This window comes from Peromyscus leucopus, chromosome 13, assembly GCF_004664715.2.
Source record: "Peromyscus leucopus breed LL Stock chromosome 13, UCI_PerLeu_2.1, whole genome shotgun sequence".
NCBI classification, from domain to species: Eukaryota; Metazoa; Chordata; class Mammalia; order Rodentia; family Cricetidae; genus Peromyscus; species Peromyscus leucopus.
In genome coordinates this window covers 58,290,193-58,312,528 of record NC_051074.1, presented here as the reverse complement: position 1 = coordinate 58,312,528, position 22,336 = coordinate 58,290,193, and the positions used below count along the sequence as shown (strand labels likewise).

The 22,336-nt window shown below is 42.4% G+C and overlaps 1 protein-coding gene across 1 annotated transcript in view; it reads right to left on the bottom strand.

The window, feature by feature from the left end:
- The window catches only part of Dnah7 (dynein axonemal heavy chain 7), a 257,191-nt gene that overhangs the window by 92,344 nt on the left and 142,511 nt on the right, over positions 1-22,336 (bottom strand). Inside the window, exons 41-49 of the mRNA XM_037210456.1 lie at positions 21,321-21,489; positions 19,608-19,734; positions 18,419-18,638; positions 14,260-15,132; positions 12,370-12,599; positions 8,045-8,375; positions 7,156-7,502; positions 4,092-4,272; positions 955-1,140 (exon numbers count right to left, since the gene is read on the bottom strand). Of these exons, the coding sequence (XP_037066351.1) occupies positions 955-1,140; positions 4,092-4,272; positions 7,156-7,502; positions 8,045-8,375; positions 12,370-12,599; positions 14,260-15,132; positions 18,419-18,638; positions 19,608-19,734; positions 21,321-21,489 (2,664 nt within the window). The remainder of the gene's footprint in view (positions 1-954; positions 1,141-4,091; positions 4,273-7,155; positions 7,503-8,044; positions 8,376-12,369; positions 12,600-14,259; positions 15,133-18,418; positions 18,639-19,607; positions 19,735-21,320; positions 21,490-22,336) is intronic.

Sequence of the window (22,336 nt, the reverse complement as noted above, 5' to 3'; positions counted from 1 at the left end):
GTCAAGTGGCCATGGTTCTTGTTCCCACCTTCTCACTGACTAGCTTGATGACTCTAGGGAATTCATTGTCTCAAGCTTGACAAGCTTCCACGTCTAAAACTGTCAAGCAAACTAATCCGTCACTAACTAGATAGTGAAGTTAAACGTTAACCAGCTGAGCAAGCCACTAATGCAGCCCCCCAGGAGCTCATCCAACAATGGACAGACGGACAGGCTGAGCTGAAAATCTGAAGGTCATGGTGCCTCTGCAAATACAAAGTAAACACAGAGGCCTCCAAAGCGAAAAGGCTACAGCTAGAAGCTACAAGTGAGGACTTTAAAATAGTTCGTCTTTAAAAGTTCAGTAAACAGAGGAACTGTAAAGGAGGCAGGAAGAATCAGTTGTGCTGAGGAGAAAATCCTCAGAGAAGCTCTGTGAACACAATACCCAAGGGCATTAAGGGGAACGATAGGCCCCCAGTGAAGGCGGTCTTGTCTCCAGACCATAATGTTTCAGTCTCTGCCATGGTTTTAGAATGACTTATTAAGGTCCATGCAGAGTAGTTGATGAGGCATGCATTCCCTTGAGTGGGTGTGCACTCTGACACACACACACACACACACACACACACACACACACACACACACACACACACCTGATTCCTTTATACTCGGTTAGGAACTAAAATTTCATCACTAGAGTCTGTCGCTTTAAAACTATATTTTAAGACAATGTTTCATCTAGCATCTTTTGGCTATGAAGCAATTTATAGAATATCTAAAATATGTAAGTACAAGTAATTTAAAAGTATTTTGCTTTTCCTTGCAGTAACCAAAAATTAATGTCAAACAAACTTGAAAAAAAATGCTCTCTGGTTTCCCTACAACAGCAATAACAACAACAAATGAACAAACCCCAAGGTTAACGTTGCAAAGATGGAGGAAGGCAGGGAGAGACATGAGGGCATTTCTCACCTGTCTGTAGTTTGACGTAAAGGCCCCGAGGTAGGCGACCACCCCCGAGGAGATGAGGATATCCCCCGTCAGGTTGATGTACAGCTGCCCAAGCTCCAGGGCCGAGTTGCTCCAGCGGGTCTTCTCGCCTCCCAGGCCCCCAATCAGCTGCTCGGCTCGCTCCAGCTTTTTGCTGCACAGATCAACCTCAAAAATAAAGGTGAGCTTTTATCAACATCAACAAGTAAAAGAAGCTAAAAATGCTGCAGAGTTCCAAACTCGAGAGATTTTTTTTTTCCTCAATCATAAACTAGCCCGAAGTTCTAAAAAGCACTTTAAGAAGAAAAACATGATGCATCTCCCTGAGATATGGAAAGTCCATGACATCTTGTGTTTTAAAACACGTAAATAACTTCAATAACGTTCTCGGAATTCCTACACAGTATTTAGTATATAATAGTATAGGCTAACTCTAAGGAAATGACCTTCAACACAGGAGACTGAGACTAATAGAGAGCATTCTCCTGCAAATATAGCTATTTTAAAATGAGCCGAGAAAACGGGGGAGCCTCAGGATGAAGCACATTGGTAGAGTATTTGCCTAGCATACATAAGGGCCGGGATTCCAGCATCAGTACTGTACTTTCAATATTTTATAAAGCTTTCTCCTCATTAACTTAGTTGGTTTAAGGTTGCTTTTAAAGGTTAAGAGCTTTAGCAATTTACACTTATTTACAAAGCACAATCTTTCTAGTCGTTAAATGGCGTCCTCCTCCCAGACATCTGCAATTAAGCTTCCAAGGGAGCATCAATCGATGGCTGAGAGCCTGCCTCCTCCACCGGACAATCATCCCAGGTTTATCTGACACAATGAAACAATACGATAAAAAGGGAAAGAGGCAGACGTTTCTAAGGTGGCAGACTTAGGGAAGAACACTCAAACCTAGATCAGTGTTCCAACAGGGGGCTTGGACTGAATCACTGTGACTTAATGTTTAAGTGATAACGTCACTATTCTTTTTAAAATGAAATCAACACATTTATTTTACTTGCTTAAAAAATGTTTTAATAGTAATAGAATTGCATCACTTCCCCCTCTCTCCTCCAATATCCCCTCCTCTTAAGTAGAGAGCCTCCTTTTCTTTATTATTGTTACATATATATGTATGCATATATGTGTATGGATGCATAACACCTAACTGCTGAGCCCATTTTTTTCTTGTTGGTGTGTACATGTTTTCAAGACTGACCACTCTGAATTGGACAGTCAGGAAGGGAGCTCATCCCTGGGAGAGGCTTACTCTCCCTCTCTCTGTTTGCAGTTCTTTGTCTAGGAGTGGGACCTCATAACCCACTCCTTGTTAGCATGTCCATTGGTATTGCCACTGGCCCAGCCTTGTTTATGCAGCCATTCCTAGGAGAGACTGTTTCACAGCAGGCTCCCTGGTAGTCTAGCCCTTACAGCCTTTCTGCTCACTCTTCTCTCATGTTCCCTGAGCCACTGATGTAGGAGTTATGGTGTAGAAGCAGCCTTTGTGGCTGGGCTGCCCACAACTGGTTTATCTCTGCATTGTGTCCAGTTAGGGCTTCCGTGATGGTCGCCATTTGCTGTAAGGAGAAGTGTCTTTGATAAGGGGTTGTAGCTACACTTGTATCCGATGCTTTGGAGCTAGGAAGCACAGATGAGCGAGAGCATGGGGCACTGGTCTTTCTGGGTCGCTTGCTGAGTCATGATCACTGCTGCTTATTTACAGTAGTCAGGGAATGGAAACAATCTAAATGTCCTTCAACAGGGAAATTAATAAGGAAAATGTGGTACATATACACAATGGATACTACTCGGATGTAAAGAAAAATGAAATATTGAAATTTGCAGGTAAATGGATGGACCTAGAGAAGGTTACATTGAATGAGGTAGACCAGACCTCAGAAAGGCAAACATCATTACTCATAAAAGAAGGTGAATAAAGTTTATTTTGGGATTCAGACTGTGAAATTTTATCATGGAGAACTCCATGATCAGTAAGAGAGACATTTACGTTATTTTGGAGTAAGAACTTGGCTTATGCATTTTCCCAATACTGGTAACCATTATTTAAGGTTAACAGACATAAAATATCGGTTCACCTACAGATAGGTATGAGAAGGTACAAGGTTTGTAATGGGCGGTAATTTTGATGTTTCCAAAGTTAAGCCTTTCTTACTCGATTTTCCTGCTCTAAAGGACCTCCATCCTCCTAGCTTCCTAGTGAATCAGATCACAGTCTACAATAATGTAAAACCACTGGAAAACCATAAAGAAAAGACTCCGTGACTTCTTTTTCCCTCCCCAAACAGACATTTACATATGCATACATTCAGTTTATATTTTTCCAACATTTTTATTACAAAAACCTGAAAAATTCAAATACACAGCAAAGTTGAACAATGTTTCCAGTGAGCAACTATATTCTCTCTTAGTGGTTATATTATTTAAATAAAATGTAATCATGCTGGGCGATGGTGGTGCACACCTTTAATCCCAGCACTGGGGAGGCAGAGGAAGGTGGATCTCTGTGAGTTCTAGGCCAGCCTGGTTGGTCTACAGAGTGAGATCCAAGACAGATACCAAAACTACATGGAGAAACCCTGTCTCAAAAAAAAAAAAAAAAAAAAAAAAAAAAAAAAAAAAAAGAAAGAAAGAAAGAAAAAGAAAGAAAGAAAAAATGTAATTATGCTCAGGAACAGGTTACATCTTAAAGATTGACACAATGTCCTATATATGTTCAACTACAGTTTACAGGGCAGATTTTAGAGAAAAAGAAGGTAGGCTGGTGTTGATGCTAACACCTTTAATCCCAGCATTCAGGAGGCAGAGACAGAAGGATCTCTGAGTTTGAGGTCAGCCTGGTCTACAGATGGAGTTCCAAGGCAGCCAGGGCTAGACAGAGAAACCCTGTCTCAGAAGAAAGCAAAAAAAAAAAAAAAAAAAACAGTATGTCACTGTGAAAAGTGTGCAGACATGCCAGATATCTGGGTTCAGGGCACAGAAAAAGACCAGAAGTTGGGCTGTCCGTGAATAAACGTGAAAACAAGATTGGTGCATTTTGCGCTGGTAGCAATGTCTTCCTCATTTGCAATGTGAGGATCCTCTCTCGTTTGCAGCTGCTAGCACATACCTGGTTTTCCAAGTCAGCTTTCTTCTGCTTGTTCAACTCAAGCGTGTCTTGAAGCTTAGCCAGCTTGTCCTGGACCTCATACAGGGCGGCCTGCTTCTTTCTAAGACCGTCCATAGCAATTTTCAGCTCCCCTTCAGCTGCAGCCAGTTTTATCTTTTTGGGAGCTACAATTTTTGCCACTCTACAGAGCAATAATGTTGGAAAATTAACATCCTCTGAACATGATAGGGAACTTTCTAACATGAATTTACTTTCCAAATACTCTTTACAATGACTCAAAACACTTCTTTATACAGAATTTACACTGACTTCTAGACTCCATATTTTATCTGAGAATCAAATCTGATACAAAGCATAAGAAATAATCACTAAGACTTTAGGGTTAAGATGACAGATTAGGAGCTGACTCTGTGTGACTTTGTGACTGGGAAGGGGCAGGGTGACAAAGAAGAGAAAGAAGAGGGTACTGGGAATCAAGAAAAAGATGGTCGGAGTCAAGCGTGTGCCACACTCAGCAGACAAAGGTAGGAGGGTCTCAGCAAGTTGGAGGCTAGTTACAGGCCAACTAGGGCTCTTAGTGGGGCCTGTATTGAAACAAACAGAAACAGTAAATACATAACAAAATCCAATGGAGCAGCTGAAAATCATGAAGAAATAGTGCAGAGAAAAGCAAGGAGCCACAACAGTGAAGGAGTCTGGTAGCACTCGTCACAACAAACTGACAGCTCTGGCCACCTCAAATCTACAGTTTCATGAAGTGGATACCTGTTCCACCTATGACTTTGGGGTACCAGTTCCTGGGGCTAGCTTAAGACCTGAGGGGCATGTACACCTTGCCTCGCTCTCTTCTCTCCCTCGTGAGCTTGGATGGTGCGGATTGACCCAGGCGGCAGGAGCAGCGTGGGACAGGACATGAACCTTCCAGGACTCTGGGACGATTTTGCCTTGTTCTGTTTAGTGAGTTGTTCTCTCCAATTTACATCCTAATACACTCCCTTTACCCCTTCTGCAGACTCCCTGGGACTTCTCGCTATAGTTTCACAGGCCTTCAATTCAGTGTGGGGATTTGGTGTGATAGGGACTCCTTCCATGAGGCAGGCCAGTGGGAAATAAATCAACACATTGCCCCTATGTCTCAGTGTGCAATACCTACACATCATCTCGGAGAGGGTGCCTACTGTTTGAGACCAAGCCACTCCAGTTTATTAAAAACAATAGGAAAAAAAAAAACCCAAGCCACAGGGCCTGGGAACACCCTGCCACAGTGGGTGAGATACAGACCTATGTTAGATACAGATCCACAAGAAGTTTAAGAAACAAGGGGCTTAAGCGGAGAGTACAGTGGTTGGTCTGAAACATGTGTAGCACTAATATATGTGTATATATATGTTATATAACATATTATATAATACATATGATTATACAATATAATATTAAATATATATAATGACTCACATTGACTATGTATTCAAAACACATCATATAATAGCTCCTGATTTTACTTACTTTGTTCAGGATATAAATGTTTTCCTTATAGCCATAACAGTCCTCGAATGTCACGAGACTATCCACCTCACGGGTGGTTTTCTAAGTGTGGTTTTGGGGGTTTCTGAGGCTCTGAGCCCAAAACCTACGCATGCAGGCAAACACTGGACCACTGAGCTTTATTCCCAGCCTTAAATTTTCCTTATGGACTTCCATCGAAGCAACGTATTGAGATAGATTGGATTGAAAGGGGAAGGTTTTCCTGTCTGTCCATCTCATGTCAAACCACATGATGAGGGGAAGGGGGATATGGGTCAGTCTTTAGAGTGCCTGCTGCAGAAGATGAGGGTGTGAGCTCAGAGCCCCAGCGTGCACGTAAAAATTCAGGTGCATCAGCTTGCATCTGTAAATGCGGTGCCAATGAGCCAGGGACAAGAGGATCCATAGGACCCAGTGGCCAGCTAGTGCTAACAAATCAAAGAAAGGCCTTGCCTCAAAAAAAAAAAAAAAAAAAAAAAAAAAAGAAAAGAAAAGGAAGGAAGGAAGGAAGACAGCCTTGGAGGAAGGATACCCAACATTGACCTCTGACTGCTACATGTACATACATGCACATGTACTCATATGTACAGCCATGCAAATATGCACATATGCTCCAGACACACACACACACAAAGCACACATTGAAAAGACTTCAAGGTATGTAAAAAGCAGTCTTCTTGCTAATTCTCCTCTTCTATGTGTGTGCATATAGTATGGTACATATGTGTGTGCATATAGCATGTGTGCATATGTGTGTGCACAGGCACTTATGTGCATGCAGGTGCAGGCACGCATGTGTGGGCTTACATGTGGAGACCAGAGAAAGAACTTTAGTATCATTCCTCAGGGACAGTCTCTCCAGCGGGCCTGGAACTCGAAGGGCTAAGATAACCGGCCAGCAAGTCCCAAAGACCCGCCTATCACTGCCCGCACAGTGCTGAGATTCCAAATAAGTACCCCTATGTTTGGCTTCTCTTACATGGTTCTGTGGTTTGAATATGCATGGTTCATGCATGGAAGACAATCATGCTACAGACTGAGCTATCTCCCCAGCCCAAATATCTGTGCCCCCTGGTGCTGGGGATAGAATCTGTGTCCTCGTACATGCTAGGCAAGTGCTCTACCACTCAGCCACACACCAATCTCTTCTTTGTTTTAAATAAAATTTACATTTATAAGACATAAAATAATTTGTTTTTATTACCATGCCATAATTTTGTTATTTTTTAAAGTAAATTAATAAATGTTTATAAACTCTCCAACTGAGTTTTCTAACATGGTAAATCAACAAAAGCTTTGGGGAGACTTTAGGAGTTTTTTAGTCGAGAGTAGTCTTAAGTCCCAAAACGTTAAGAATCATTAAACTATATATTCTTTTTAATGGCTTGATTTGGGCTCTAGTAAGAATGAAAATGGAGATTCAGACACACATTTCTTGAAAATCTTTTTTTCTTACACAGGCTTCTAATGTTCTATTGTCCACGTGACCAGGCGAGGAAACCCAGCACGGCGATCGATCGGGTTTCTTCCCGGCACTTACTTGTCATAGGAATCCATGGCTATGACCCACTTGCACAGACCCTCGGCAGCTGTCGAAGCATTCCGAATCTTTTCTGGAACAAAGTCTGGGTTGGGGATGTAACTCTTCCTTATGATGTTCATGTAAGCCGGAGGAATGTTGTCCTTGTCGTATTCATGAAGTGACTGCAGAAACCTTATGTCACCCAGAAGTCTCTTCGCGGGCCCCCAGAAATCCTCAATTTTCTTCCCTGAGCCTGTTGGGTCGGGGATTTTATCGGCTTTGATCCCTTTCAAGATGCAGATGGCTTCCATGACGAGCTTGACGCCAGCAGGAGGGCTCTTCATGGACTTGACCACTGTGATATCCTTGAAAAGTGATGTTTCAATTATTAATAAAGTATCTGCTTGCACGTTCAATTACAATCACATTCATAGGTTCATACTTTCAAACTAAGCCTTAAGGAGCACAGGAATGGCGGCAATGGTAGAACCACGGCAAGAATTTGGACAAGTCCATTGGGAGGAAAAGTTAAAACCACAGAAAAATGACCACGGGAACTCACAGTGGGGAGCGAGCTGCCATGATGAGAAAGAGAATGAGTCTGGGAAGGGTTGAGAGGGGGGTGGATATGATCAAAACACACTGTATGGAATTCTTGAAGAACCAGTAAAAATAAATAAATCTTTAAAAACAGCAATAATAAAATTTTAAAACAAAGTAGTAGTACTGACAACTGGCAGTTCTGTTCCTTTTCAAAAACGCCTTTCTCATGAAGATGCATTTCTTTTTCAGATAACGAGGGAATCCTCTCGACAATTTGAAAATGTTCCTTAAATGTGGGTGGTAACTTGAGAGACGCTACACTGTGGTCCCCAGCGGCCAATCCCCAGCATCGGCACGCTCTCACCTGCGCGGTCAGGGTGTCCAGGGCAGCCAGCGCAGACTCCAGGATGGGCAGCGCCCCAGCCAGGTCAGCGTCGCACTCGTCCTTGATGGCTTTGGCGGCCATGGCTTGATCGTTCGCTACTATTTCATCAGCTTTCACGATCTTTTCGGTTTTGGCCACCTCCATGGACTCCCTCTCAATGATCAACATCATCTCGTCAACCTCCCTGCTGGCCACCTTGAGCTGGGGGTGCAGCGCCTCCAGCTCGGTCTGCATGGTGGCGACCTGGGACGCGGCCGAGTCCAGTTTATCCAAGCCCACTTCATACCGCCTTTTCATCTTCATCACTTCACTGGAAGGAGAGAGATGAAAAGGGGTGAGGGGCAGGGGCATCTTAAGTGCTCTGGAGTGTCTCACCCCTTTTGAAGGAACTAAAGGTGTGGTCTAAGAGGCTTTCACAGACATTAGCTGATCAGGAAAAAAAAAAACATGAACACAACTACACTGGATTATGCACAGTTATGACCAACACTGCATCTTAGTCCCTTGGGTGTCTCTAGTACCTGTAGGTATACAACAAAACCCCCACAGAATAAATAAGTACTCCGGTAATAAGGCAAAGTGCTTCCTAGAACAAAATGAACACCATACCTCTAACATTAGTCACCTTGTCACCTTGGTGAATGATTTCCAACAAATCTATAGTGTTTTTTTTTTTTTTTTAAATAATCACTTACTTTAAAGAGACTTCAATGCCCCAAATACATCATTTTGAATATTGCCAGAGATGAGAATATATTTAAAGTATATTACATCTTCCCAGTAGTTGGGAAGTTGAGGCTATCCAGGCTGGGCTATATTAGCGTAGGGTACACGGTGAGACCTGTATTTAAAATGTATTTAAATTTAAAAATGTATTACATCTTGAAATAGGACTTTTTTATTAAGACAAAAGGGACAAGTGAGACTGATATTAAAACTCAACATTTTTTTGTGCAAAGTGATTTTTTAAAGGAATAATAAATGATTGGAAATAATTTTACGCCCTTTAAAATTTATTATTTTAATATTCTTTAAAATACTTACCTGTGTTTATATATGTCCTCTACTGAGAAAGGTCTCCTTATCTGTAACAATTCGTTTTAAAATATGACATATTCAAAGGTGACATATTTCAAAAATTTTCAAGAAAACAGCTGGAATGGGAAGACAGCTTGAGGTATACAAAGTAACCCAAAAAAAGGAAAAACAGAAACAACCACTGGAAAGACTGTCATAGAGAAGGAAGACAAGATCAGAGAAGCACATTTTTATCATGTGTTGAATTCCTTCTGAGAAAGCAAACTATTTGACAGAAATGGTCATGGAGGGGCCTGATCTGCTACAGTCCTGCGCTGGGTGTGAGTTAGTCTCCAGCAAGGCCTGGGAGCAGGCCCTAGGAAGGTTTCGCTTCTTGGTAAGGACACTCATCCCAGGAGACCCTTTGCTAACCTCAGGCACTGACTTTCTGACAGGCGGCACCATGACTTGTTGCTAGCTGGCTATCGAAAGACCTGGAGTTTAATCCACTCAAAGAAGCACAAACCCAAGGTAAGGGTTCTAGCTAAAATGAAGAGAGAACTTAAAATTTTCAATTTGCAAGAACATGTGAAAGTGAAGCTCTCACCCCTCATTAAAGAGCCTTCTTCCTACAGCAGATGGAGATGGTTCCAAAAAACCACAGCTGGACGTGATACACAGATCAGTGGAGTGTGGAGAGCCTAGCCCCACTGGACAGCTCCATCTGAAACACCGTTCCTGCCGTGGCTCGGGGAACATCAGAGAAGAGTTGGCAGAAAGACTCTAAGAGCCTGGACACTGGGAGGCCTTCCGCGTGACCGCCTCTCTTAGAAAGGGCTACGTGAACCAAGACCTGAACAACAGCATCAGTAGACATGCTAACACGGAAGGGGAGACTTCCACAGGGCCCCACCCAAGACAAAGAACTACAGGCGGCTATGAGTATGGAGAGAGGGAGAATTCGCCTTTCGCAGGGATGAGCTCCCTGACTGGCTGTCTCCTACAAAGTGGTCAGCCCCGAAACCATACACACAACACAAATGGACTCAGTAGGTTGTATTTGTGCATTTGACTCTGTGTGTGTGTGTGTGTGTGCGCGCGCGCGCGAACGCACACATGCTTGCACACACATGTGTATGTGTAACAGTAATTTTAAAAGGCTATCGATTTGAAAAGAGGGGGCATGGGAGGGGTTAAAAGAAGGAAAGAATGGGAAGGGAGAAATGATATAATTATATTTTAATTAATTTTCAAGAAATTATGAAGGGGAAAAGGTGAAAGAAATGTGAAAGGGTAATAAGAGTATTTGGGCTGGGCGGTGGTGGCGCACGCCTTTAACCCCAGCACTCGGGAGGCAGAGCCCAGCGGATCTCTGTGAGTTCGAGGCCAGCCTGGACTACAGATCGAGATCCAGGACAGGCACCAAAACTACACAGAGAAACCCTGTCTCGAAAAAAACAAAACAAACAAACAAACAAACAAAGAGTATTTGAAATGCTCAGAAAGCCATGACCTTTTAACCTTCCCATAGGTTTATACATTGTTAGTTTAATCTTGCTTTCAATTAGGATAACCCTACGTACTGGGAGTGTACACTTAAGAGCCTTGTTTGTGGATGAGACCCAAAATTTAATCTTTGAGAATTTATGGTCCTCCAGCACAGATAAATCGAAAAGAACAAGCAAAATCCTGTCAAGTCATGTAGCAGCTTTGGATAGTAATTGTAGATTTCATTAGACAGATGGAAACATTACTAGTGGTGAGACTCTCCAGGGTGTGGACCACAGGGACCCAGACAGTCCAGCGGTAAGGAGTGTTGTACAGGTATCTGGGCACCATCATGATCAAATGAGAAACAACACTTCAAAATGCTTGTGCTTTTGAACTAGCCACTGGGAGACTTTGAATTTAACTATGGAAATACATACTAATATTTCATGTTAAGGAATCTGTTTTAAGTATTTTTTAATATTTAAAAGAATTTGCTCTATTAGGTTAATAGTCTTGAGATCTACTGTAAATATAATGTAATTGAGCCATAGATTATGATCTCTGTTTTAGGTTTAAAAAAAATCTTCAGAATTTTATAATGTATAATTGTGACTCATAATATGGATGAGCTTGATTCACCATATCCATTTAAGTAACTAAACTTGATTTGTTAAGTCCAAGATAAAAGTACATCAAGGGTGAAAATGCAAAGCCAGCCATTACCTGCTGCAGGGAATGTGTTAACTTTGCCTCTGTTCCCTCATAAAGACAGTAAACGCAACATAAAATTCACCTCAGTGAGCCTATGAGACTGCAGGCGTCCTTACAGGATATCACTACAATTTTCTAAGTTTCCAGCTTTCAAGTTTAATGTTAATAAGTTTTACATTTTATGATGAGCATCTCAAATACTCATTTTTGGAAGCAAAGAAAGTATAGGACCAACTTTTCTGAAAATTCATGTTGACACTCATTATAGGACAGATCACTAAAATTTTCTAAACTTTCAACTTCCAGTCTTGGTGGTAATAAGTTTTAAATTTTAGAATGTGCATTCCTGCTGTGGGATGGTCTGTATGTCAAATTACTCTGATTGGTGAATAAATAAAACACTGATTGGCCAGTGGCTAGGCAGGAAGTATAGGCGGGACTAACAGAGAGGAGAAAAGAAAGAACAAGAAGGCAGAAGGAGGCACTGCCAGTCGCCGCCATGACAAGCAGCATGTGAAGATGCCAGTAAGCCACGAGCCACATGGCAATCCATGTATGGAAATGGATTAATTTAAGCTATAAGAACAGTTAGCAAGAAGTCTGCCATGGCCATACAGTTTGTAAGCAATATAAGTCTCTGTGTTTACTTGGTTGGGTCTGAGCGGCTGTGGGATTGGCGGGTGAGAGGTATTTGTCCTGACTGTGGGCAAGGCAGGAAAACTCTAGCTACACATTCCAAGTATTAATTTTCATGACCAAAGGAAGTGTGAGGTCCATTTCTCTGAACACTCATGTTGGCACTGGCTGTAGCATACACCTCTTGCACTCCATATTGATATTTTCAGATAGACAATGTCCCACCTTCATTCCTGCAGTAAATGAAATGATAAATTTATGGTGTACTAGGCAGCATAATTAAACCTAAGAATAAGACCTGCTTCCTACCCTCAGACTCTTTAAGAACTGAATCTCAAAGTTTTAATAAAAAGGTTAAAGTATGTGATCCTATCATTGCTGTGTCATTTTTATACAAACATTTTTTAAACTTTCATAGCTTACTTAAAAACAGAAATTTTCATCCTTACTTTCTTTTCTTTTCTAACAACAGTTTGAAGGTAGAGATCAATTCCAGATAAGAGGTTGGAGTCACATAATTATATCTTTGAAGTTCGTTATGGAAGGATGTTGAGAGGTTGATAGTAGAAGTGTGGAAGCTTTTACACATGTCAATACAGCCTTCTCGGATTTCCTCTGACATTTCAATTTCTTCCAGGAACCGTGAAGCAACTGCTTCTAATGCATCTTCTGGCCACGACTAAATTTAAAATGAATATTTTAGCAATTGACCAAGGTCATGGTACTCTCCTGTTATTGCTGCCGCCCTTTGTGATTTGTGGATTAGAGATCAAGAGTTTCGGGTGTGGAGTGGGAAGGACACATTCACGAAGAGCTTTCTTCCTGCCCTTGCCTGCTTAGGGCAGAGGGCGGTGGTTAGTGCAGGCAGCAGATCTCTGCAGAGCTCTGGGATTAGATGAATCGTTACTGAGTGTTGGCAGGACAAAGAAAGGGGAGATCTGAACTCAATGTGAACTTTTCTGTGCACGGTATCTACCATTTCATTTAATCCTCCTCACAGTAGTTACACTTTCCCCCTAAACAACAGAGTCACATAAATGACTACCTCTGTGGTATCTCTCAGATAGCTCAATGACACCTCCGAGTCACAAGGCCTGCCTCACGATTCCTCCCATCATGAGCTGCATTCTTCCTCAACTCAGTAAACATCACCATCGATCACCCACATGCCGGAGTCCAAACCCAGGACTCACTCTTCATCTGCTCCTCTTCCTCAGCCCCCTAAAATAACTTCTCAATTCTTTACCTTCTTTCCACACCACCACTCTCCTAACTCAAGCTTTTGCTATCCTTAGCCAGTAGGTTCCAGTGTGACCCTCCAGCGGTCTTCATTCTCCAAAAAGATGCAAAATATCTTTTCAAAATGCAAACCACACCCAGAGCACACTTCCCAGTCTGATTTGGCCCTTCCTGCCTTTCTGACCTCAACCATACCACTTCCCTCTGCTCCTGTTACCCTAACTGCTGGCCCTTCCTGCCCCTTCCACTCGGCCCCATTTTCACTAGATCCCATCTCTGCCAAGGTCGTGGTTTTTGGTTAATTTTTTTCTCTTCAAGGTTGTCTGAAGAAAGCCTTCCCTCCCTATATGTACTTCTGAGTCTCCAGTTGTTACGGCATTATCCGGTAAAAGCAAGGAAGAAGTAAACAACGGATGCTCGCCTGGAATAAATTATGTGGTAATAGAGGTACAGAGCCTGTGTGCATTTCCAGCATCATAAATGGTTGTTTTAGCTCTACATACAGAACGTCAGGCACACGTGTGCTGCACCTTCAGAGTCTGCTTTGTGATCTAAACATAAAGCCAGGGGAGATGGGAGTCTTCACACACTTGGCTGCTCTCCCCCGTCCCTGTCACAGCCTCTCTGTCCTTGTGCGCTCAGCTCTGTGCTTTCTGAGACAGAACTCTACCACAAAACCCCCCATGACGTCTTCCCTTTTGATTTTTGTTGGGTTCTGTAAATAGGGCAGAGGGCTGAACAGGCCAGAAGGTGGGTCTGAAGCTCAGTTCTACATGTCTTCTCGAACCATGACCTCGGCTCCCTTAACTCTGCCCATGCTTCTGTGACCGGTCCCTTCCCAAACTCTTCTCTGCTAGGACCTCAAGTATGCTGTTTCCCATCAGGCTCCAAGAACAGGTTAATCCTAACATTTTCTGTAATACATTGAGATTAATGACTGAAATCCTGTAATGATTTCTGTTGTTATAACTGCATATGATACATTATGATAAAAGTAAAGATTTTGCTAACCTACATTTTGGGGTGGAGTCTATAAAATATTTCATGATGATGGAGATTCCACATTTCTAGAATTCTGTCTGAATTTTACATGGAAATACCTGAAACCAGTCGATGGTGCAGCAGTTAACAAGAGCAGGGAATTTCCTAAGACGAATCCGAAACGCATCTCCGATGGGACTCATGGCCAGGACCACGTGCAGCTGGTTGCGGCAGCGATCAATAAACATGTTGAAAAGGGCTATGGGGCTCCCGTCTGTTTGCTTGGTTTTATCCCGTTGGCGATCTAACTGTCGCATCTTTTCACAGATCTCCTGCTTCTCGTCTAAAGCAAAGAGGTTGGGCACCTCCCCAGCATTGAGCAGGTTGTTGATATCCTCTAGAAACGACTCTCTTTTAATCTGTGTGTCCGTGAACAGGAAGACCCCCTGCATGTCCCCTTCCGCACACTTCCTCAAGATCACTTTTAAATCTTCATGCCACTCGTGGCTACCGTAGCCCTTGGAGATCTCCACCTGGAAAAGCGAATAATCCGCCATGTGTGCAGCCAGTCTGGTGACCGACTGCCTTCCGCTGCCTCCAACGCCCACTAGGAGAGCGTGGCTTCTGGGCTGCTTCAGGATGCGGGAGATTCTGCTGATGTGTTCTATGGCAAAGCGGAACAAGACCAGGTTCATGGGTTTCTTGCTCATGTTGTTGTATTCCTCTAGGTGGCTTTCTACGATCATCCGGAGCGTGTCCACGTCGGCGATCTCCCTGTAGCTGCTGTCTTCCCTCTTGGCATCATGGAAATCACAAAACATTAAACTTCTTAAGTCGTCTTCTTCCACAACGCCGTCGTTATCAAAATCCAAGTGTCTAAATAGGTCATGAAAGTCTTCCTGCATGTAATTTTTCAGGATTTCTTGTATGTAGTTGATAAGCCAACTTCTGTCAGCATTATCCAGAAGGCGATCATAATATACTCTGAGGACCTGCGTAAGTTTAAAAGTGGATTTAAGAATAATCGTTCTGAAGTTTGCTTATTTATTGCATGTAAATTGTAAAACGGAAAATAGGTAATACAAAATACTGTCATGAAATATCCACAAGTTTTATCAAAAGCCTATGTGAATGCTTAAGACGAGCTCAAAATAAAGTTTAAACATTAATTTTAATTATGTCTATTTGATACAATGGTTACCTTCAGTGACAATAAATGTAAAGTAATTTGTACTCAGCCATAATGTCTATGAACCATATCAATGCACAGTATGGCATGATAACCCCAAGGGTACAGTTGTGACCTGCAGACCTTGCTAGTGACCAACAGCTCTCTAGCTGCACTGAAGACCTACTCTGCAAGAGGAGAATCATGTCTGGTTCTCAAACCTAGCTAACTCCTCAGCGCTGTGAAGTCATGGTTATCGCAGGAGAATCTACAGCCACTAATTTACTAAACCAGCATCATTTCTAACAGAAATCAATCAACATGTGTCCCTCTTCTCAAGGTAGCTGTAGTCTTCACCCCTGCATCAAGGAAACCTGTCTTTGCACCAGATGTAAACTAGTGCAGATAACCACAACCAATGAAAGGGCAGAACTGTGGAGTCTGGTCCCAGTGGATAACATCTGCAAAACACCCCCACACCTAAGGCTCAGGGAACAGTGTGGAAGGGGGCAGAAAGATCTAAGAGCCAGAGATCAGAGAGTTTACTGTGAGACTGTGTCTCCTAGTAACATCAGAAGCTACGTACACAAGGTCTCACCAACAAAATTGATCAAATGTGAGTTAAACAGGGATGATACTTATAGACATGACAAACTGGACCAGGAACAGCCCACCAGGTCACAACCCTACACAAAGAACAATAGGCAACAGAGGAAAAATGGAAGCGTGAGAGATGGTTGAACCAGGGAAGAACAAACCAAATGATTCAATGCCAAGCAATCATCTCTGAAAGCATCCATCCAGGTAACATTGTAAGGACTGAACAGATTACCTTTAGGAATATATATATATATATATATATATATATATATATATATGCACACATACATACGTGCATGCACTAACAATTAGCGAAAGAGGAGGCCATGAATTTGAAGACGACCTGGGGAGGGGCAGATGGGAGGGTTTGGAGGGAAGAAAGGGAAGGGAGAAATGTTGTAATTATAGCATAATCTCAAAATAAACAAGTAAATAAACTTTAGACAGTAATTTGCAGAGACTGAGGGACGGTGTGTGTGCAAAGGAACGGAGGCCTGGAGAAGGTGAGTGAGACCCCAGCTGATGACTCAGACCCAGGTCGCAGGACATGGTTACTGGAAGCCAGAGTTTGTTACCGCCCTTCCCAAGACATTCCTTTTTTCCTAGATGGGTAACTTTTTTAAGGTTATTGGCAAAAGTTATTTGTTGTGTTCTTAAGTACATTTTTTAGAAAATTGTCTTGGGTCAGAGGACAGTTGTTTCAGACATGTGGTGGGCATCTATTCCATTAACACATGTCTGGTGGAATCTATCCCAGAAACAATATATTAAAATAAATCTGATTATATGCATATGATTTGGGGCCCCGATAAATAAGCAAGTCTTCTGTCTTCAACAGTTATTTCTGCATGCTGATATTACCATCCTGCGGTTATAGTTCATTTTGGACTGAATTACACATCCCCACATTTGGAGACTGGGCCTTGAAGGAGACAATTCCTGCTGAATGATATCAAAAGGGCCCCCAATCTGACAGGACAGTAGATCTTTCTGTAGGAAGCAGGTGCTTTGCTAGCATGTTCTCTTGCTTGCTTACTCCACCTCTTTCTTTCTCTAACTCACTCAGAGGGTATTCTTTTGAAAATTAACATACCAAGCATTGAGTTTTATTATGGTGAGCTCAGTTGTAATACTTTCTGGTATATTATGGGTACTTCACACTTACCAAAATGTGGCTAACTATCTCTGTCTCCATAGTTTCCTTTGCAGCATGCAAAATTTTAATTTTGGTGAAACTCAACTCATCCATCTCTTTTCCTCTTTGGGGTGATGCTTCCTTCGTTTTTGTAGAATACCCATATTTAACAAGGACACAAAGTAATATGCTCACTAAAGCTTGGACACCACAGAGGAGCCAAAGGGAATGAGAGGAAAACCAGTTTCCTCCAAAACAATTTTATGAAATCATATCAGGTCCTTTCCAGCAATACCTTGAAAGGAAAAGGGTATCCACTGTAGTCTTCAACATATATTAAGCCCCGAAGGAAACTTTCTTGAGTGAACAGAAATAAAGCACAGATTATTGTGTTCAATATTTCACATTTTTGAAAGGCTGAGAACAATGTGTCAAATATTGTTCTTGGCACTTCCTTGAAGATAAACAATCAAAACAAAAAAGGAATCTTCCTCGTGGAGTTGGTGTGCTGAGAGAGATGGAATCTTCCTCATGGAGTCGGTGTGCTGAGAGAGATGGACAATAAGCATGACAGACTTTGCCACAGGCTGGGAGTTGGCAAGTGTCTGGGAAGTAGGGAAGACACAGAACCGGGAAGTCTGAACTGCTAGGGTCGGGGTGCAGTGGGGTGCTGGGCTGTAGTATTAAACAGCATGGTCAGTGGAGACCTCACTGAGGTTGATCGGACCAAAGGCAGGGAGGGTTTTTTTTTTTTAGCTACTTTATTAAAAATTAAAACAACTCTATTATTCATATATGGAAAATGGGGTGGGACTAGGTGTTTTCTTTCCACCTCTCTGTAGTCTCTGTGACCATTTAAAATAGCACATTATTATTTTTGTTGTGTCCCTTTGGGGGATTTCTCTCTTCCCTCCTTCTACCAAGTTTTTAGAAGAAAATGAACACTGACAGAAAGAAAGAACAGGGTGTCTTTGCCTCATCCTCCAGGGAACTTAGAGACCGCATCCGCGTGCTCAAACTAGGAACCCCAACACTGTTTCGTCTTGTAGTTTTGTTTTCTTTGGGGCATCCACAAATGTGAGATGTAAATAGATACCGCCATTGCTTTAGAACCAGCTGCTTAGAGTGCCCTGTCACAAGAATGCTTGAACAAGGAACTAGGGAGGGCGAACCTGCTTAAATGCTGAAGTCAAGTCATACTTCAAGGCAGTCTACAGTCAAAATGGAAGAGTAGATATCAAATACTTTAAACTTTACCGTGACTGTGGTCTACCCAATGCCAAACACCTAAATGAACCTCAACGACATACATCACTAAGTGTTCCTTTTTACTCAGCTCTTTCTGTAATCACATTTGAATGACACGGAATTTTACCTCATGAACCCACAGGCGCTTAATGGCCTCTTTGTTCTCTGCTGTTTCTGGCCTTGACAAACAAACACCTTGAATGACTCGGGAGAAATCACGGAGATTGAACAAGTAGTGAGACTTGGCCGGGGTCGGCAAGAGATTCTTCATGGCGTCTTTGTACAAGGTCATTGTGCCATTCACAATTTGTGTGGTCAAATCCAGAAAATCATCTGGAAACTTATAACTGAGGGGAAAAAAATTTAAGAAAAAAGTTAGCAAGCACTATTAACACTTCATGTGATTAACGTGACATTTTCTATTGTGGTTGAATCAATTTGGTTTATAATAGACTTTTACTGATTTCCAAGAAGCTTTTCATTCAGTATTTTATGATGTGTCCAAAGGAATCCTGTGAGTTCAGCAGGCTCAGCGGGCTTAGTGGATTTCAGCTGTGCGCCAAAGCATAAGAACCAGCCAAAATCCGCCACAGGCAAAGCCAAGTCCTCTCTAGCTCTTTGACTCCTTGGTAGTCTCAATTTTATATAAATAGAACCCATGAAGAAATAAGAGTTTTCAGAGAATAAAAATTACAAAGAAAAAGAAGAATAGAAGAGGGAAAATATACGATTAGGGTAGACTAAAATCCAAAGGGAGATTATTCATTGGGAAAGATTGGGCTGCATTCAACTCCCAGCTTAACGAGAAGCCAGGTGTCTGCTCCATCCATCACTGTTGGGTTGGGCAAGAAATAACAATTTCCCAAGAATGGGCATCAGGGAGCCAAGATGGCTGACAGCCAGGTAAGAATGGTTCCCTGATGCCCACTCATCTTCGGGGTTAGAACTGAATCCCTAGAGTCGGGGAACATTTCCCCAGGGAATAGACTCAAGTCTCTGTTCTGAAATGTGGTCATGGAAACACCCTTGTCAGATGCAAGGCTTCCACCAGAGGATATCAAAGTTACAACATAAACTTGACACCTCTTTCCAGCTGTAATTGTACTCAGTTATGAAAACTCAGGGTAACCACAGAGCAGAGGGCAGTGACTGCTTTGTGCTATGCTCTCACACTAGGACAGGGGAACCTGTTACTTTTCTCTGTCTAGGGATGCTTGCACAAGAACATGTAATAAATATGACTCATTTGATACATTTCTAAAAACCTTTATACTTCTTAATGAAAAAGGGAAGTCAAGCAATCTTAAATTACCTACCAGATCCTTAAATGCCAGGTCAGGATTCTGGAGAAGATTGTGAACATGGACTTGTCACTAAACTCATTGATAGTTATGATATTGAAATGTCTCACATAGCGAGGAGTTATTGGATTTCGGCCACCGCCTAAAGATTAGAAAGCATAATTGTTTGTTTGTTTGTTTGTTTTTGTTTTTCAAGACAGGGTTTCTCCGTGTAGCCTTGGCTGTCCTGAACTCCCTTTGTAGACCAGGCTAACCTCGAACTCACAGAGATCCATCTGCTTCTACCTCCTGATTATAGGCTGGGGTTATAGGCGTGCGCCACCACTGCCGAGCTCTAGAAAGGATAATTCTCAGTAACATTGCTAGAATAATACTAAAGTATTTTCTTCACGACTTGGCAATTTAAAGTAAGTTGGAAGGTGACAAATTCATGTTACACAAAAAGAATGAGAAGTAATTAACTGTTTGGGGAGACACTAATATCAAGACTATCTCAACTCAAACTTGAGGTGATGTTTTTCTAGTTCAATTACTTGAGTAAACTCAGTTTAGTTATTTTATCCTAATTCCTCCCCGTACATTGATTAATTTCCTATAAGGCCAGTCCACACGTGCATGCAGCCACTTCGCTAGGGACTTACAAAATAAGAATCTGGAGACTGTCTTACCTCCATAGGATAACGATCATATTTTCAAACACAAGACTTCCTTCCACAGGTGACTTAGCATTTAACATTTACATCCCAGAACTGTATCATATTTAAAGTATATAGGGCTAGGGTCAAAGCTTAGGAGAAGGACACAGGCTTAGTGTACTCCAGGCTCTGGGTCCAGCCCTCAGCCTGACAAACAAGATACACAGACAAATAACAGTTACTTTAAAAAGGGATTTTTCTCATATACTCTTCCGTAAAGAAGTAATTCTCACGTCTTTAATCCCAGCACTCAGGAGGCAGAGCCAGGCAGATCTCTGTGAGTTCGAGGACAGCCTGGTCTACCAAGTGAGTTCCGGGAAAGGCTCAAAGCTACACAGAGAAACCCTATCTCGAAAAACCAAAAAAAAAAAAAAAAAAAAAAAAAAAAGTAATTCTAAAAGCACAGAATAATTTTAGCATATGTTGTGCATAGAGTCTCTGAAGCAGTATATTCAGGGAAGAATTTTTTTCAACAGATTGAAGGCAGAAAGAACGCAGGGAGAGCTCTCCAGTCAGCAGAATCAAGCCGCTTTAGGCATGTCAGCATCAGCTTAGTTTACAAACTTCTCTTTGAAAACGTAAAGGAAACTGAAGAGTTCATTCCTCTGGGTTCTCACTGTTTTAATTCCTCTTAGCAAACTTTAAATGCAGAGACTAGTGAGAAGGGGCGTGCCTTAGTGTGGAAGAATGGTTACTTCGGATGCATTCAAGAATGGCACAGAATGAATGCCAGCTGGCCCAGGAGCGGCTATCTGGGTTCTCAGAATGGAGGAGGAGGAGATGGGGAGTCAACTCCCAGAAAATGCTCAAGGATTTGGAAGAACTGGGCAGCCAGTGTTCCCACCAGGGCCACCACCCATTTTAGGAAGTTAACTGTAGTGGTACATTCCATTAGGTCTCCATGGAAACACACTGAAAATAAATTCCCCAGACACGGTAACTCAGAGTTGTTCTGTGAGGTTTCTCCTGTCATCTCTTTAGATACAGCCAGCGGGGCTTCCTCTGTGAGTAGTCACAGACACAGAATACATACCTGGAGGGCCCATCGCGCACATGATCTGGATGTCTACCAGTTTAATCACAGAGCAATCTTTGAGGTCGTACCAATTCCAGTGATCTAACCACTGTCTCAGCAACTCTATGGGAGGTTGAGCCCCGTAGACCTCCCGAGCAGGCATATTGACGTCGTCTACAAAGACAATCTAAGAGCGAAAAGAGAAGAAACATTAGAGAACATGAGCCCTTGAGCCCCTTATGGTGGTACACGCTTGTGATTCCCGCACTTGGGAGGCAGAGGCAGGAGATCTCTGAGTTGGAGGCCAGCCTGGTCTGTATAGTAAGTTCTAGGCCAGCCAGGGCCACATAGTGAGACACTGTTGCTGTGGATATCACTCTATGTAAATAAAACACTGATGGCCAATGACCAGGCAGGAGGTAGGTGGGACAAGGAGAGAGGAGAATTCTGGGAAGCGGAAGGCTGGGGGAGAGAGACTGCAGCCACCGCGAGGAGAAGAGCATGTAGAGACGCCGGTAAGCCACCAGCCACGTGGCAAGCTATAGATTTATAAAAATGGGTTAATTTAAGATAAAAGAACAGTTAGCAAGAAGCCTGCCATGGCCATACAGTTTATAAGTGATATAAGCGTCTGAGTGATTATTTTATAAGTGGATTGTGGGACTGCGGGGCTTGGGGAACCTGGAGAGAAGCCCTCCAGCTACAAATGGCGCCCAACGGCTCGAGTTTCCACCTTAAACCTGAGAATATTTAATAACCAATTCTAAACAGAGCCAAAACCAGGTTCCTGCTTCTTGTCTCATACGGGCAGCTAGATGTGGCAAAACGCAAGTTTGGACACTGGCGGGTTCCTGGCGGGTGCGTTTGACCGGCAGTATGGCGAAAATGAGGCATCTGCCAGCGGCAAATTAAGCTATGTGGTAGATTTAGTCTTTACTAGTATTTAAAAAAAAAAAAAAAAAAAAAAAAGAGGTTTCTGGGCTACACGCTGCTTTGATAAAAGCTTAGACCCACTATTTCTGAGACTTGATGAC